The sequence below is a fragment of the Atractosteus spatula genome, chromosome 9 (genome assembly GCF_055471065.1).
Source record: "Atractosteus spatula isolate fAtrSpa1 chromosome 9, fAtrSpa1.hap1, whole genome shotgun sequence".
Lineage (NCBI taxonomy): Eukaryota > Metazoa > Chordata > Actinopteri > Semionotiformes > Lepisosteidae > Atractosteus > Atractosteus spatula.
Window position 1 is genome coordinate 51,717,627 of NC_142714.1, and position 16,733 is coordinate 51,734,359.

Here is a 16,733-nt window from a genome sequence, read left to right on the forward strand (position 1 = left end):
AACCTGCAAAGCAAATCACATATAAATTGGGCTCGGGATGTCAAATGCTCTTGCATGGTATACATGTTTTTTGGTGATTTCTTTAATTACAGGACTGTTAAAAAAGGGGGGCATTTGTCGGGGACGCAAAAACGTCTGGTTCACGCTGATTATTTCAGCCGTGCAGGTAAACATCTGACGCCAAGACTAACCCAGCAAAGCAATGAGCAAAAAAAAATCACATTGTGATCGATAGGCTTCTGAAAGCCGGAGGAGCGGGAGGGGGGGTGTCGGCGCAAGACACGTCTCTTTCAAAACTTGAGCTCGCAGTAACCGGAGTACAGGAGAATTGAACACCTGCTGCTTTATTTTCCCCGACCCTGGGCGGTGGAAACAGGATTTGATTTTGGGCGGTTTTGAGACGGGCCAAGCCCACATACGGTTGGTCCCCCCCCACGGCCGGGCGGCGGAGTTGGTATCGCCCTGAGTCCTCCGAGATCCCGGCTCGGGAAACAGAGCCGCACGGGCGTCAGATACGTCTTCGGTTTGGGGGTTAAAAAAAACCGAGTCGCGCTCGACTTCCCGTCATCTACAATCAGAAAACGACCGCCTTATGTTTCATTTTTAACTTTTTTTTTCTCTTCCCCCCCCTTCACAAAGATGTCAACCCCAGCTAGACGGCGTTTAATGAGAGACTTTAAACGGTAAGAGGGTCAAAGGCTTCTTCGGGCGTTTCGTAGCTACCGACAAAAAAAAAAACCGAACATGGCGACTATTTAGAAACTGTACGGAGTGGGACCGAGGGCTACGCAAGTTTCGCAGCGTCCGTCGCGGCGGAGACCGCAGGGCCTACGCGAGAAATGTGGCGTAACTGCGGTTCCGGGATAGGGAAGAGTTTTGATTACAGTATCTCTTAAAAACAAGGCAGTGTGTTATTTTGTGTTGTATCTCTGAATCAGGCTGCAGGAGGACCCCCCAGCAGGAGTTAGCGGAGCGCCTTCAGAGAACAATATCATGGTCTGGAATGCGGTTATATTCGGGTAAGCGACGGGCCGTGCGTGTTTTTAATCTCCCATCTCTTTTTCGTAATCGAGTCGGTTTCCTTTTCCAGCTGCCGAAGGAAACGCTGTCTGTCACCGGGAGAGAAGTTTGTGCAGACAGAGTTTTTACGTCATGTTGTTGTTGTTGTTGTTGTTTTCCTTCCCTTTTCTAGAAATGTCAGAGCTGTCGAAGTCTCTTTCAGAGCCGGGAAGAGCTCTTCATACCCAGTCCGTGCGCTTCCAGCTGGGCAGCAAATATGACACAGTGTGCGGTGGTTATTTAAAGCACCTGGCTGCGCTACACGTATCCGACACATCGCGTTGAATACACGTTTTACGAGTTGCGCGATTTTTTTTTCCTTCACCGTTTTATGGAGCAGTCTTGCGTTACTGTCTCCGTTACCGGTTTTTACATTTGAGTTGTTCCGCATGGCCACACGTTTTTCTTTCTGAGAGGGTCTGTCCTTAGTTTGTTGGTTTGTTTTTTTGGTCTGTGTGTGTGTGTGTTGGGGGGGGTGTTTTGAAATGTCCCAAGGAAAACATAAAAAAGACCGTCTCTCCCCCTGTCCTGCTTATCCTGTTTAACACACAGTTGATTCTCACACACAAAAAAAACAAGAAAAGCCGACTGATCCTGTCGTGTGACGCGTCTACATCTACAACAGGAAATGTTCAAAGCGATCCGGTTGACATCTACTACCTTTTTTTAATACTCTTCTCGTACTTTAAATTGAATCGTCCTCTTTCAAGGCGAACCAGCGACATCAGTACAGCGATGGTACCTTTTAAAAAAAAAAATACAATGTGACTATGCGTTTCTCTGGCCTGTTTCCAGTGGGGCTTTGCAGTCCAATGCGCGACAGCTGGTCCGTGGGCCGGAGAAGACGCTGCTGTGTCGGTGGTGTTAATGCACTTTCCCCGGTCTGTCAGTCGCGCAACAGGTCGTCACACAACACCCCGACAGCCCCGGGCCTTGAATGGCGTAACAGGCGGTGGTTCGGTGTTGTTCTGCTGGGTCACGGATCACTCCGGTGCTTGGGCTCCAAACCTGGGGCCAGAGCCGGTCCCGGACACCGCTGTCCGCGCTGTCGGGCTCTTGAGCTGCGACCAGCATCGGCCTGTTCTAATCGTACTTGGATTCAGTTCGGGCTGAATCTATTCCATAACAGCAGGCACATCGCAGAGACTCAATTCCTTACTGGGGGAAAAATAGAAAAAAATAAAAAGATCATTTGCAGTGTCTAAGGGTGGATGGCATCAACGCTGCCTAGATCTAGGCTGTTGGTTGAGAATTATGGAGATGAGTACGCAGAGGAGTTCAGACAACGCTGATATGTGGTGTCTCCTACCTGTGGGATTAAGGCTGTTTTTTTAGTAACTGGATTAATGGTAGTACCACACCCAAACAAAACAAACTAAACATTTCTAACCCACAGCCTTGTTTCTGAGCAATCGGATGAGGTGCCTGAGCAAAGGGTGTGATAAAAGTTTCTGTGCCTTGCATTTTTTATTAACCAAGCAATGACGGACCCTGGTGACAGGTTATCTACTTTTTTCCTTCTGTTATAATTGCACGTCTGTATTTTTTTTTAAGACTTCCTTTGTTCATACAAAAGACAAAAGTGTGCGATAGGCTGGTAATGGTATATTTGTTTTCCTTAATGCTATTTCTGCGCTTTATTAAAAAAAAAAATAGAACCACAGGTTTCACTTCTACAGAAATCTAAAACCTGAGAAATGAATGCTTTGTTCACAGTAGCCCTACCGATAGTGTTGCCACTAAGGTTACAGTGACCAGCTCTGATGTAAATGCTGATTAGTTTTTAATCTCAGGGCTGTTGACACGGATTAACCTTCTAGATTTTCTTTGTTGAAGGAAGAAAAACACTTTTTTAGTTTGTGCTCTGAGGTTCACTAATTCTTTCTTTTTTTTCTCCTTTCTGTAGCCCAGAGGGAACACCATTTGAAGATGGTAAGTTCCGAATTGTGATTTTATTCATTCAATATGTAGGCACCATTGTGCCGTTAAATCATTGTGGATTTTTCCAGAGAGTGGTTAGATCTGATATTAATGTCACATTTAAGAGTCGGTCTCTGTTCCCTTGTTTTTATTTGGATTAATGCCTGAGCAAGATGCTGTATTTGTTGCATGTTAATAACTTAAGAGACTAAACAAGGAGACTTAATAAAGCCTCTAGGCCGTAACTCCAGGTGTGTGCATCTGAGTTTAAATTCAGAAATAAAGAATTTGTTTCTGTAGCTGGGAGAAAGTGTCTGATTTCACTGGAGAATAGCTAGTCCTTTCCAAACTGGGCTGGGTTCTTCTAGGCCTGTACGCAGAGTAAATCAGTGGCAGGTGAGACCATGTGCTTTTTATCCTCCTGGCTTTGGGAAGAATAAAGAAGAGGCTGGGAGTGTGAGAGATGCACACTGTTCTTTGGCAGAATTCTAGAAAGTCCAAGACAGGAGAGCCCAAGTTCCCTGCTGCACCTAGTTCTTACTGACAGTATGGAGTGGCTTGGCAGATGCAGGGTTATTTGTTGATCGTGGAAAGGGAACAAAAGATTCAAGTAAGGTTTCACGTGGAGTTGGATGTCTGACATTCCAGGGTGCGTGTGTGTTGCTCCGGTACACCCTGCACAGTTTGTGACAGCGGGTTGTTAGCGCAGAGCACAAACCCCAGCGCTGGTGAAAGGGCAGCAAAGCGAGCACAGCCTGTGTGTTCGGGTTTCATTGTAAGGGGAGCTGGCACCTTGCCCTTCTGGCTTAAGTGTAGCAGCTGGGCGTTTGATGTCACAGCGCACAGAAGGTACGGAAGTAAACTGTGTTGGGTTTGGAGTGCCACCCAGGAGCAGGGAGTTCGACTGTGAGGAAGGTGCCAGACAAAAGGAAGTCTTGCTAGGGATTACGCCTTGTGCTGCCAAGGTCCCTTAATAATGACCTGAATATCTCGGATTTGCACCATAGGAAACGGTCACACAGAAACTCTTGTCAGTTTATTGCTGCAAGTGCTGCGTTGGTATCTAGTTGTGTTGCATCTTTTTACCATTCGAAACATTATTTGGTCATTCAGTCCTAGTGTGGCCTTGAAGATTTTAATAATCAAAGAGCTTTACAGGTCATGGAGACTCCCCTCCACCACCACCAATGTGTGGTCAACCTGGACGATGCAGCTATCATTGAGGCGGAGAACAGAGTAATGAAGCCAATTATTAGGCCTTTATTAAACATACCACTGTTAACATCATTTTAAGCAGGAGCAGCGGGTGATTGGCTGATCTTCTTTAAATAAGGATTGCATTGGAAGCTGTCATTTCATAGTTACACACGTACCCCACGCTTCCCTGTCTTTGGAAGACTGGAGCCCCATCACTGCTTGCTGTTTGACTGACTGGCTTGTTCTGTGACCTTGGATCTGTCTGTAATGGAATTTGCACTTGTGCCTTCTGCTGAAATGCCGTCTTTGCACTATTCTTCAGTGATTGTCATATCAGAAGGGTTAAATAAGGCTGTGCCTATTGGAGGAATTGTTCTAATCATTGGTATTGCTGCAAGTAATTGTAGATGCATAAGTCTGTACATTTAGAAGTTGGCACCAATGTTTAATGAGTTGAGAGTGATGAATATAAAATCTTTAAATTCTGTAGAAGTTCTGTGTGTGCACACCAGAGTTCAGAGATGCTGAAATATTATCGTCATCGAGTTGTAAGATTAGGTTTCACACTCTTACTTTTTTTAGTGTTTGTATCTCCATTTTTGCTAAGCTGTTTTAAATATTTTTGCAACAGGAGGTGAAAAACAAAAGCTTATGTAGGACTTCTCTTGATTTCCAGGAACCTTTAAGCTCACAATAGAATTCACAGAGGAATATCCCAATAAGCCTCCTACAGTTCGCTTTGTTTCAAAAATGTTTCATCCAAATGGTAAGTTAGTTCACTCATTACAGTGGGAGTTAACTTGACAGCATGTAGACAACATTTATGCCTCTAGAAAATGGCAAGCTTTTGTTGCACTGTGGGAAATATTTGTAAAGATGAACTTTTGTAAAAAAAAGTCAATGCAGTTGGTGCAAAACATCCGTTTTACCTTTTATTATGGATTATATATGTTATTGTTTCATATTTCTGTCCAACCTCCCATCAGAATTTTTTTTATCATTTTATGTAAGTTTAAGAACCATTATGTAATAAATACAAACTTTATAAAAAAGTAAAGTCTAATATTTGAGTTGTTGCATAATTTTTTTTTCTTTCTAAAGAAAATATATGCATTATAGTTTCTTAAATGATTTTAAATTGGCTGGCAGACATTTTTGCTGGTTCAGAATTTCATGCAGAATACAGATTTAGACAGAAGTTTATAAATTACAAGCGTTAATTTAAAAAAAAAATGTCTGGCAACAATGAATAAAATACAATAGATACACCTTATAGAAATGTGAACTTGGTGGTGAGCTGACTTTATTTTTGTATGATTTATCGTGGTTTTCTCTGTTATAACTTCAGTTTATGCAGACGGTAGTATATGTCTGGACATTCTTCAAAACCGCTGGAGTCCAACTTATGATGTTTCCTCAATCTTAACTTCCATACAGGCAAGTAGACCTGAAAGGTCTTGGTTTGTTCTTATTAAAAACAGTGGTCACTGCTGTTGGGGAAATACAGCTGCATTTTTAAACAGGGCTTATGAATTTAGAAAATCATTTTATATCACCTTGTGTTTGAAATGATAGAGCTTTGAGGGAATAAAAGCAGGTGAATGAAAATGGTCATTTCAGACAAGCTGATACACAGTCAGGTTGATGTGCGAGAGCTCTGATGTTTGTAACTTACAGCCCTTGCCTTTTACAACTGAGTGTGATGTGGTGGTGTGAGCGTAACAAATGTGTAGAACATGTCTCTCTGAGGACCATGTGTAACTTGTTACCACTTGAAAGGGAAGAATAGGCACACAAACACCAGAGGGGAAGGAATATAAAATTTAACTTGCATGAAAAACAAATAGCAGGCAGAAAGCGAACGTCGTTTCCCATTTCTACATGGGCCTAAAAATAGAAATAATTTCAGTGGCTAGAGGGCTCCCTAGAAAATAAACTTCATCAGAGTATGTAAATGAGCTCTACGAGACTTAAGGGCAGTGGTTCCCAGTCGTGGCACTGGTGACCCCCATACCTGCTAGTCCTTGGAGAATTGAAGCCTTACTTCATCTAAGAAATTGCTTCAAGGGAACATTTGCCCTCCGTTTCTAGCCACAAGTTCGGGAGTTTGTTTCACTTGCAAAATAAAATGGCTGAAGCGCCAGCATGTTTTAAGAGCTGGGAACAAACAGTTCAAATTATTCCTGTTGTTCAGTTCATGAGGAGTTTGTATAACTGAGGGCTGGGCTGGAACAAAAACCAACAGGCGTGTGGGTCACCAGTGGGAAACGCTGCTTTAGGTCACGAGCTAAACTTCAGAGACGTTCATTGTTTTATTTTAATGTCATTTTTTTATGCCCCCCCCAGTCTTTACTGGATGAGCCGAACCCCAACAGCCCAGCCAACAGCCAGGCGGCCCAGCTGTACCAGGAGAACAAGCGCGAGTATGAGAAGCGCGTGTCGGCGATAGTGGAGCAGAGCTGGCGCGATTGTTGACCTCGCGCGGGTGCGCGCACACAACGTGGACAGTATCCAGCCTCGAGATTGACGAAGGAAGAGAAGACACACATCTCTTTAAAAAAATAATAAACATCACGTTTCTGAATTGCCATCCTCTTCCTCCTCCTCCTAGCATCATCAGTACCGTAATTGTTGCAAGATAGAGTGCCGCTGTGTCGTCATCGCCTTCTCCCTCACCACTCACAACCTAGCCTCCTGGACAGGATTGCACCTTCCTTGAAGTAAATGTACCACACTGTACCTGGGTTACTTGCGACAGGCGTGTCCGTTTCTTAATCTTCAGATTTGAAATCTGATTTTTCTTTTCTGTCTTTCCTCCTGCAGCTTGAGCAGGATTTTTTGTTCTCTTCATTTTTTTTTGTGTCGGAGACTGACGTGTACAGTTCTGTTCTGTTCCAGGTTGCAGTAGCTGTAAAGGGCCGTTCTTGTATTAGAGATCAGGGTCCTACTCATCATCTGGCTCATGTTGACACAGTGCAAGCCTTTTTTTCTTTCGTTGTTCCTGGAGTTTAAAATGGTTTTGTCTCTGTGTGTTGTTGCTGTTGAATGAGGTAACTGATGATGTAAATTGTAGACAAACAACCCGTCTTGCAGTTTCTTGACTATTTTAAGGGAAGAGCTCTCTGGATTACAGAATAATGGTATCCATTTTAAGAGCTGCTAATGTCACTTTCTCAATTACACATGTATGCATCTGGTTTTACAAGTGTATATGAGCTGTGGCATTTCACATCCCTACACTCAAAGCTGTTTCAGAAGTGAAATACAGGTGACTTGGCGGCTGTCTTTCACAAATTACATAAACGAACAACATTTTGTCATAGAGTAATCCAATAATTCTTAATATTTATGTGCTTCACGTTGATCTATAAATTGACTAATTCTTGGGAACAAGCATTTTCTAGGCAAGCTATAGATCAGATTTATGTAACTTTATTTACATATTCCAACATCAGAAGAGTTTTGGATCATGGAAGTCCAGCAGGAACCTTTTGTTTTGTGGCAGCAATCAAGGTTTTTGAATGCTCATTAACACCAGAGGTAAATACCTCTTAACTCGAGCTCAACTTGCTTTAGGATGTTAAGAGCTCTATACTATAAGCAGAGAAGGTTATCCCACCTGCAAGTGCTTCTTCCTCTAGGCATTTCAGGGGGTCAGCTCTTTGTCGTGTATAGGTCTTTGCTATTGCAAATGCTGCATGTTTTGCTTGGTGACTTTTATAGGTTCTTTTAAATTGTTTCTGTCACCTTTCCCCCATCAAAAAAAAAAGCTACAACAAAAGGCCCATTGAGTGCCTGAAATTTTCATTTTCTACAGCTACTGGGCGAATGCAATGGTATGAGAGTGATGAGACCATGTCATTTCTGCACATGGGATGTTCCTTTTTCTAATGCACATGCTCCACAAGTGACTATAACTGCACTAGTAACCCATGTAAGAAACTGTACATTTTCTCACTTCTTGTAAATAAAAAGATAAAAACATTGTTTGGTGTTTTATCTGGAACATAGGCTGGTGGATTTTAATAGGTCAAATGATTCAGGTAAGTTGCTTAGCTGCAAAAGCAGTGGGATGAAGACATGGGATTATTTATACCTCCAAATCAGAATCTCCCCTTTGATAAACCTTGAAGTATACAGTTCTCATTATCACAAGGACCATTTATAGGAAAACTACAGTTTACTTACACCTGTGAAGAACCTGAAGTAAATGGTTTTAGAAATCCAGGTGGCAAGTCTTTTATACAGCAGTAACTGGAACTATGAAAGGTTTATGGCACTAAATTATGAGTCCTATACATAAAATACCTTTTAGTAATGGCAAAAATCATTTATTCTATTAAGACCATGTTTCAGCCTAAGGCTCTTTAGGTAGTAAAGGGGATACACTTTACACCCAAGTATTGTCAACCCTCAGAGGGTAGTGTAGTGGAACACTGATAAAGCAGCATACACCTACTTATAATGAACCTTCCCCTTTCTTCTACAGAAGCTTTTTAACTAATTTTGATTCTAAAGCTGACTCCACGCGCTGCCTGCAATTGAGTGGGCCGAAAGGAAAGTCTCTTCTAACATAAAAAAACTGTGACCAATGCCATTTTGTAAGATATTCACAGTTCGAAAACACATTGTAGTGCAAACGTTATTGACAAAAATACTGTATATTGTGCTTTACATACATCAACCAAGAATGAACCATTTTCTTGAACAAAATCTTTCGTTAAGCTACATCCAAATAAGAGGTATAATTGTTACAACACAACAGCACCAAGACTGTTTACACTTGGATATACTGTCTTTAAATGATTACAAAATTACAGAGAGCACTGTTGTTCTAGATGATTACTTATTTTCCCCCTACCTGAATTCAGGGTTATTCAAAACTGTAAATGGAGAAGGGAAGACCCCTGAAAAATGAAAATTAATGAAACCCTTAACTAGAGGAATGGAAACCAGATGTGTCATTGGTATTCATATGAAAAAAACTTTTGCACTTCAGTGGTCACTATAGTCCAAGACCCTTTGCTTACAAAGACAGCTGTACTTTTCTAATGATCCTACACCGATGACACTGGTCGAGGAGATAGTGAAAACTCATTAACACATGGAACATATGATGCAGCAACTATGTTATTTCTTAAACCCAGGGGAAAAAAAATTGTGCTGCACCACACAAATCACTCTGAGCTTTTTCTTTTTTTGCATCCCTTCCACCATCCCTTCCCATGCACTGACTTCTCTCTAACACAGCGTTTCCAGTCCAGGACGCGAGAGGCTCTTCAATTTTTGGACTACCCGAGCTCCTGTGGGGTTCGTCTATCGCTCACTGAACTGGTCTTAACCACAAAGGTATCCGTGTGTCTATCCAGTCAGGGGCTTTCTTCCTCTAGAAGATCTCCAGGGCTAAGACAGCTCTGAAACTCTCCTGCGTTTAGAGATAAAGCCCTTTGCATCTACTGTTCTCACAGCCACGGGGTCACATCTGCTTTGACCGCTCACAAGAATCTAGGAGAATTGGTCGGCGAAGAGGCAGGTTAAATTAGTCAAGTAAAAACATGCATCGCACGTTAACCCCTCCTAACTAAGCAACTCATTGATCCAATGAAGGCCTGAGCTCAAATGGACTGAAACCCAGAAGAGACTTAAGATTCAGGACAGCACTTCCAGAACAATGCCCTGGAAGCAGGCTCCAAGTATGGCTACAACTAAGAAAACCATTCAGTTCACCTTATTAGATGCTGAAATGCAAGTTTTATCAGAAAGGCATTCTGTTAGAACTTATATTTTTTCTGCCACAACCTTCTATTTTATTGAAAGATGTCTGTAAAGGTTTACAGCGTGGTTAGAAGTGTTCAGTTCAATGTATACTGTTATAATCCAGTTTTAAATTCATACATTTCAACAATGAAACACAAAAGATGTTCTAGGTTTTCAAGTTCTCACGGTGATCAAGGTAGAGAGTTGGTATTACAGTACATGGTGCAACCCGCAGTTCAGTCCCAAAACACATACACTCATGTACAGCAAAGGTACAGCAGATTTCGGACACGGATCTGAGGAATGACGGGTTTCGCTTTTGAAAGGTTGTAGTTGAAAAGTGGTCTTCCTATACAAAAAAAAAGGAGAAAAGAAAACCTAAATACTGACTTTGAAAGGGTTGTGCCAAAGTGACAGTACACTTCACGGACCATGGAATAGAAACGATAATGAAGTCTGCCAGGAGATTCTTTTTATAACTTCGTCCTTAGAAAAATGATAAAAGCTCTTTGTTCCCCCCACCCCCGCCACGTATGAAGTGCACATTCTGTTAAAATAAGGTACCAGCAGCCCTCGCCGCGTGCCAGGTGCGAACCAGTCCAGTCAGTGAGAAGCCTGGGGCTTCACCAGCTCGTAGCGGCCAACCTGCCCTTCCTGGAAAAGCTGCCCGATCAGCTGTTCCTTCTGCACCTTCCTGCTGACGACGAGGAAGCGCTGCATGCCCTGGCCGTAGGACTTGCTGCGCAGCCCGTACTTCTGGGCCATCTGGTGGATCTGCTTGCGCTCCTCGTTGTTCAGCTCCGAGGAGAACCGCAGGTCGTCCTGCCTGTCCGAGCTGGCGTAGTTGCGGATGATCTCCTCGATGTCCCTCTTGTTCAGCTGGTTCCCGCCCCTGTCCACGTCCAGCCCGAGGCCCTCCCTCGTGAACTGCTCCTTCACCTTGATGGGCTCCGTGATGCCCTCGCCCTCCCGGCCCAGGCCGCCCCCCTTCCAGCCCATCTTGCGCAGCAGCTGGTTCCCGATGTTGTCCTCCTTGATCTCCTGCTTCTGCGCCTCCTCCCCGGACAGGCGCAGGATCTGCTTGCGGGAGATGGCGTCCTCGTTGCCCTCCTTCCTGAGGTTCGACTTCACCACGGCCTGCGTCTGCCTCAGCTTGGCCAGGGCCTCCTCCGCCGCGATGTGCTTCACGGCCTTCTTGGGCCCGATCCCCGCGGCCACGAACTGGCCCTCCAGGTACACCTCGCACTTCCAGCGGTGGTCCGCCAGCACCATGAACTTGTAGTCGGCGCTCACCTTGTTGAACTGCGCCGTGTCGTTGAGGATGCAGATGGCGTTGTCCGAGTTCTCCAGAATGACCAGCTCACTCAGGTGCTTCCTCCTGCCGTGCTGGCCGAAACGGCCGCCCGGGAACTCGGAGCCGTGGTTCCCCTGGGGGAGCTGCTGCTGCTGGCGACTGGCCTGGTTGAGCCGCAGCTTGCACAGGGCCTCCTCCGCCGCCGCGTGCTTCGAGGTCTTCTTGTTGCCGGTCGCCTGCGCCACGAGCTCGTCCTGCAGGTAGACGCTGCACTGCCAGGAGCTCGTGTTGGGGATCACCTCGAACTTGTAGTCGATCTTCATCCGGTTGAAGGCGGCCGAGTTGTTGAGGATGCAGATGGCGTCGTGCGCGTTCTCCACGATCACGAACTCGGTCCAGTGCTTCCGCGGGTCCGGCTCGTACTGGCCCCTCGAGCTCGGCGGAGGCGTGTCCTCCGGGTTGCACAGCGCCGGTGGAAAGTTGGGAGTCGGCAAGTGCCGCTGGCAGACCACGAGGTCGCTGACGTAAGTGCGCCTGAACTTGCGCTGGATGACCCTCACCTCCACAGGCCTCAGGAAGAGTTTGACCGCCTGCTCGGAGGCCCGGTCCCTGGCTCCGTTCTTGCTCCCAGAGTACCCAGTGGCTAAATAAACGCGTTTGCACCTCAGTTCACAAGCGTACCCATCGGAGGGCACCTTCCTGTTTTTCGGCAGGTCGCCCGGTGCAATCTCCTTGAGGTTCACGTAGATGTACTCCGGGTTGGTTTTGCAAGCCTGGATGCTGCGGCTCAGTATGAAGTTGTAGTTCGGCGTGTCTGGGCCGCTCATCGACGTGGGGTCCTTGTAAGTGGCGGCCATCGCCGACGCCACTCTGGCGACCAGCTTCTGCGTCTTCTCGAGGGCAGACGCCAGGTCGCCGCTTTGGTGAGCAAGGCTGCCGTCGCCTGGGGAGTCGGCCGCCCTGGACGCCGCGCTGTCCTGATTCCCGAACCCCAAACCCCTGCGAGAGTCCCGGCTGCCCGCCGGACCGCCGGCCTCCGCCGACTCGCATCCGGAGCCCCGGGAAGCCTCCGGCCGCCTGGAGCGGTGCGCCTCGAGCTTGGCACAGTAGTCCTGCTGCGTTTTCAGCATGAAGCCCGAGGAGCCACTCCGGCCGCCGAAACCCAGGCCGCAGGTGTTCGACCCCGCGTCCTTGTCCTCCCCATCAGCCCACGCGTCGAAAACATAGGGCTTGGCATTCTGGGAAGAGGGGCCCTGCCTGCCGTGGGCTGGGCGGCTGCTGTTCGATTCTGGCGAGTGCTCAAAGCACGGGGCGCCGGAGTCCGTCTGTCCTGGGCTGTCCCGCTCCCCCTTCCTGCTCTGCTTCTCCTCCGTACCGCTGCTGCTGACAAAGTGCACGGGCTCAAAGCGGGGTCTGGGGCCAAACTTGGACACAGGCAGCTTCTTCACCGGCGCCTCTTCTGCAGTGAGAGAGCAGGAAAGGAACACATCAGAGTTGGTCAGCTAATGCAAAGAGTTCTGCTGCAGCAGCAAACTCTCATACCTGGTATCGTAATAATAATAATAAAGTTAAAACAACAAAGAGGAACAAAGAGAGAAATTTAGCACGAAGAACACCAAGGTTTAGAATGCAGCAGAAGATACCGAGGGCCTGACAGACATCCGTTAAATACATTCTCACAATATAGAACAATATTTCCATAACTGCCATTAACAACTTAAAACGACGACGTCAAAAGTTATATCCATCCAAGACTGACTAAACCGATAAACAATGTTAATTTCTATATATGCTATTCCGGCCATAAAAGGAATACTTTTTTGGATACCATGTAGTGTTTGTGTAACTTGAAGCATCACCAAAGAAGAGAAGTGGAAAAACAAAAACAAAAAAAACTTTTCCCGCACCGTATTTGCACCGGTACTCACTGTCATCCGATGAGCTCGGCCTCTTCTTTTTTTCAGCACCAGGGACCAGCTCAAAGGAGGGCACCTCCCCCATGTCGATGCCCTCGGCCATGCTCTGCACCTTCTGCATCAGCTCGGGGCCATACCTGCACACAGACATCATGCCTTACCATCTCCACCCACACAGGACACACCTCACAGCAATAGCACACAGGCAGGCGGGTCAGTACGCGCAGGCTGCAAAGGGAAGGGTACGGAAAGGTGTACTCCGTTTCGGCTGTGGAGCCTTCTTCAGGTGTGAAGATCTCTTCATTTCTTTTCTTTTCAGCGCGGAGTAAACCTTTACCTGCTCCCCAGCAGTGCTAACCCTTACATCACACACAAACCTGCTATCGGCAGAAAGCTTCAGGCCCCACCAAAATACGACAACTGTCATCACCACAAAGATCAAAGGCTCTCCCCGAGGAGCAGTGGCGCACAAGAGCCAGAGTGCTTCCGTAGCCCAGGTCTGATCTACCCCCCCAGTCCAGCCTGCGAGACTTAATACACAGACACCCCACTGCTAATACAGCAGCCTCACAGGCTGCAGAACAAACTGCTCGGGTCGCCGCCCCCCAGCTCCTAGGAATGTGAACGCAGACGTACTTGTGTTTCTTAGAAGTGTTTACACTCCCTTTCCTGGTGCATGAATAAATAAAATCAGTGCACACGCACACGCACACGCACACTACATTCAGCGCCTGCACAGAATCCTTGTGGGTCAGTGCAAGGTCACGCCCATTACCAACTGCACAAGGAACGTTTCTCAGGTCCGATTCGGGGTAACTTCAGCTGCTGAAGACCAACAGCGTCCACCCTGCCCACCTCCCTGGGGGGGCGTTACGATACTGGGCTCTTCCCAGTCTGCTCAGTGATTCCCGAGGAACCTGCACAGACGAGGCTCGTGCCAACGGAGCTATCCGGCATCTTCCCGGCTCAGGCCCTTCCCTGGTCGTGGTGCGGGAGAGGGAAGCGATCAGCCTTCCCATCGTCCCAAGACCTGGCCTGCAAGAGGCTCGTGGGAACACGGACCGCCCTGCAGCCCCCACCCCGCCCACCCACACGGCGCCCCTTCGCCCCCACACAGACCCCGGCTCCTCCAGCCAGGCAGAACAACCCCCCCCAGGAAGGGACTTCGCAGTCGGGGCAACCGGGGTGACTGCTTCTCGTTTGTGAGCACTCTTTCAATACTCAACAGTGTCTTGCCCCTCATCCAAGCCCATGCACGTAAGTGCTTGGAGTCAGTTTGACCATTCTCTATTCCTCCCCTCCTCACAGCATGCCCGGATTCTCCCTGCTCCGGAGTTCAGGAGATACTGTATCTTGAGCTCATGTTCCTTCCTCTGGGCCCTGGGAGCCATGTTACCTTACACCCGAGCCCTTACTGCTTTATGAATTAATGAGAAAACTAGGACAGTTTTAAAAGTAGTTCGGATGTTTACCAACACCAGAGCCCTGAGCTGTAGCTCCCCTTTCTGTTTCCCTGTATAATTGTGCCATTTCAGCAGACAACCCTCCTTGCATGCGCAGTACAGCCGTCGCCAGGGCACCGCACACTGCAGGCAGCTCGCTGCCTCCGCCTCCCTGATACAAGTGAAAAATAAACCCGGCGATGCGATGACCAGGCGCGGAGAAAATAGGGATTTATTTTTCTTTACACAGTCCCTCCAACCCGACAGCTTAAGGTTGACGGGATCTCTAACAAACAGTTCCTTTTTACTGCGTGGGAAACGGGATCAGACCCATGTGCAGCACGTGTACTTCCTCTGCTGGCTTTTCTTCTCCTGTGTATCACAAGCTAAACCAGCAGAGACCCCCCCCCCCAAGGCCGGGGGTGAAGAGCGCTGCACTGGAGGCCTTATGAATAACGGATGAAAAAATGATGTCGAGAATGAGGTGATGAGCACTACGCTTAAGTGGTCAGGGGGAAGAAAAGGCATCTGAAACTCGAGTGTCCTGCGCAGAATGCAGTACGGTCAAGGGCCGTGCGGCGTTACAGCGGCAGGGCTGCACAGACCACCCACCACTGCAGAGAGTCCAACAGCACACGGGACAGTCCAATCTCTTCTGAAACCACTTCAGCTGCGCGCACGCCTTTAACAGCAAACAGCAAACGCAACCGGCCTCTCCCAAAAAAAAAAGCCCAGCTCCCGAAAAGCGCACCCCAGCCTTGCAGTGAGCAGACAGCCCCCCGCAACACCCCCAACACCGGCCGGTTCCTGCACTCCGCCTCCGCTCCCGGGCATCTCCGCGTCTCACTGACTCCTGGGTCGTGCACAGCCTGAGCTTGTGTTTGTTTACCTTACCTGCAGCCCATGAAGACGTGGTTTGCCCACACCATCGACAGCGCCAGCAGCTGGTCGACGCTGTTCCGCGCCCGGTACTCCTCGACATGCTTAGAAACAAACTGCCGCCGGACGACCCAGTGCTTGTCGCTCTCGTTACCCTGCCTGTACTCTTCCAAATTCAAAGGGCTGGCTTTCCGCTTACGAGAAGCTTTCCTCACGGCCGCTTTGGAAGAAGCCATTTAAACTCGCTCTGGAAGCAGCATGGCCACCCCGCCGCGCAAGGCATCGTGGGAACGTCGCGGCGAAAAGAAACTAAATTACTTTTTACCCAAATTATTCGAAGAGCGCCCTTTCCGATAAATATGTTTATATATGTATTTGATTTACGAACCTTAAAAAATGATTATATTAACAGAGAAGTAAACTGCGATTTGAGCGTCCCCCGACTCTGCAGCGCGCCCCCTGGCGTTCGCCAAGAGGAATAACAGCGAGGATGCAGCGCTCGTTCTAGAAATTACTGTGAGGTGTTTCTCCGCCGTGCAGATCGCAACAGTCAATAAACCAAATTAAGCAGTGTGGCACACTGTCAGTATACGCAGCTCGGATATATGCTTCTATTTCCCTTCAACTAAATGGGATCTAGTGCCGTGCCGGACCTGCATCACTGTCGATGTGCATTGCAGTGAGATACTAAATAATCCCCCGTGTTCACACTGCTTTAGCTCTGCAGCGCAGCAAAGGGTTTGAGAAGTGGAAGGGGGTACAACCCCGTCTGTCGTTGAATACCTGCCTTGTCTTACCGAAGCGTTGCTGCTTGGATTAGCCCTGCAGGTCGGGGGACAGCGGGCGCTCGTCCTGGGAGCCTCTGCTTCCAACACTGCGTCGCACCGCCGTCGCACACACCCACTCTCACACACTGACACCCTCACACACACACACACACACACGGACGGTGCTCCTCTCCGGCTCCCGAAACAGCGCCCGAGCTGCAGCCGAGCCGCTCGCACAGACCTCTCGCGGCACGTCTCCCGTCACGAGCAGCAGGGCTGGGGGGCCGGGAGAGATCCGCCCCCCCCTCCGCACGGCGGCTCCCACAGGGCCGGGGAGGGCCGGAGACCCCCTCACGCCGGGGGCAGCCTGGCTGAGCGACAGAGGGGACGAATGTAGTTCACGCACATCACCTGGACCGGCCGGCTGTCGCACTGTGAAGGATGGATTTGTGTGCCTTTGCAAAGGAAAGCATTTGACCCCCCAGAGGGCGCTACATACAAA

At 48.0% G+C, this 16,733-nt stretch overlaps 2 protein-coding genes across 3 annotated transcripts; one reads left to right on the plus strand and one right to left on the minus strand.

Moving 5' to 3' along the window:
- Positions 1–456: 456 nt before the first annotated feature.
- ube2a (ubiquitin-conjugating enzyme E2A (RAD6 homolog)) lies at positions 457–8,160 on the plus strand. The gene is made up of 6 exons (XM_088924737.1): positions 457–683; positions 939–1,019; positions 2,966–2,991; positions 4,853–4,942; positions 5,525–5,613; positions 6,523–8,160. Exons 1-6 carry the CDS (start codon positions 640–642, stop codon positions 6,649–6,651), a joined length of 459 nt encoding a protein of 152 aa, XP_088780863.1. The 5' UTR covers positions 457–639; the 3' UTR covers positions 6,652–8,160.
- A 1,799-nt stretch (positions 8,161–9,959) lies between these two features.
- Positions 9,960–16,491, minus strand: nkrf (NFKB repressing factor). 2 transcript variants are annotated; one of them, XM_088924739.1, is made up of 3 exons: positions 16,262–16,491; positions 13,156–13,280; positions 9,960–12,686 (listed from the first exon to the last, which is right to left on the minus strand). In XM_088924739.1, exons 2-3 carry the CDS (start codon positions 13,262–13,264, stop codon positions 10,537–10,539), a joined length of 2,259 nt encoding a protein of 752 aa, XP_088780865.1. In that variant the 5' UTR covers positions 13,265–13,280; positions 16,262–16,491; the 3' UTR covers positions 9,960–10,536. The 2 variants fall into 2 exon arrangements, with proteins under 2 accessions (XP_088780865.1, XP_088780864.1); XM_088924738.1 differs by lacking the exon at positions 16,262–16,491 and adding an exon at positions 15,480–15,722.
- Positions 16,492–16,733: the final 242 nt, after the last annotated feature.

What these genes read in the sequence shown, in the direction of transcription:
- ube2a (XM_088924737.1), top strand. Translation starts at nt 640, where the DNA reads ATGTCAACCCCAGCTAGACGGCGTTTAATGAGAGACTTTAAACG. An exon ending in TGGAATGCGGTTATATTCGG is followed by an intron (nt 1,020 to 2,965) that starts GTAAGCGACGGG and finishes TCCTTTCTGTAG; the next exon opens with CCCAGAGGGAACACCATTTG. An exon ending in CAATCTTAACTTCCATACAG is followed by an intron (nt 5,614 to 6,522) that starts GCAAGTAGACCT and finishes TGCCCCCCCCAG; the next exon opens with TCTTTACTGGATGAGCCGAA.
- nkrf (XM_088924738.1), bottom strand. Translation starts at nt 15,700, where the DNA reads ATGGCTTCTTCCAAAGCGGCCGTGAGGAAAGCTTCTCGTAAGCGGAAA. An exon ending in CACGTCTTCATGGGCTGCAG is followed by an intron (nt 13,281 to 15,479) that starts GTAAGGTAAACA and finishes GTCTGTGTGCAG; the next exon opens with GTATGGCCCCGAGCTGATGC. An exon ending in GCCGAGCTCATCGGATGACA is followed by an intron (nt 12,687 to 13,155) that starts GTGAGTACCGGT and finishes CTCTCACTGCAG; the next exon opens with AAGAGGCGCCGGTGAAGAAG.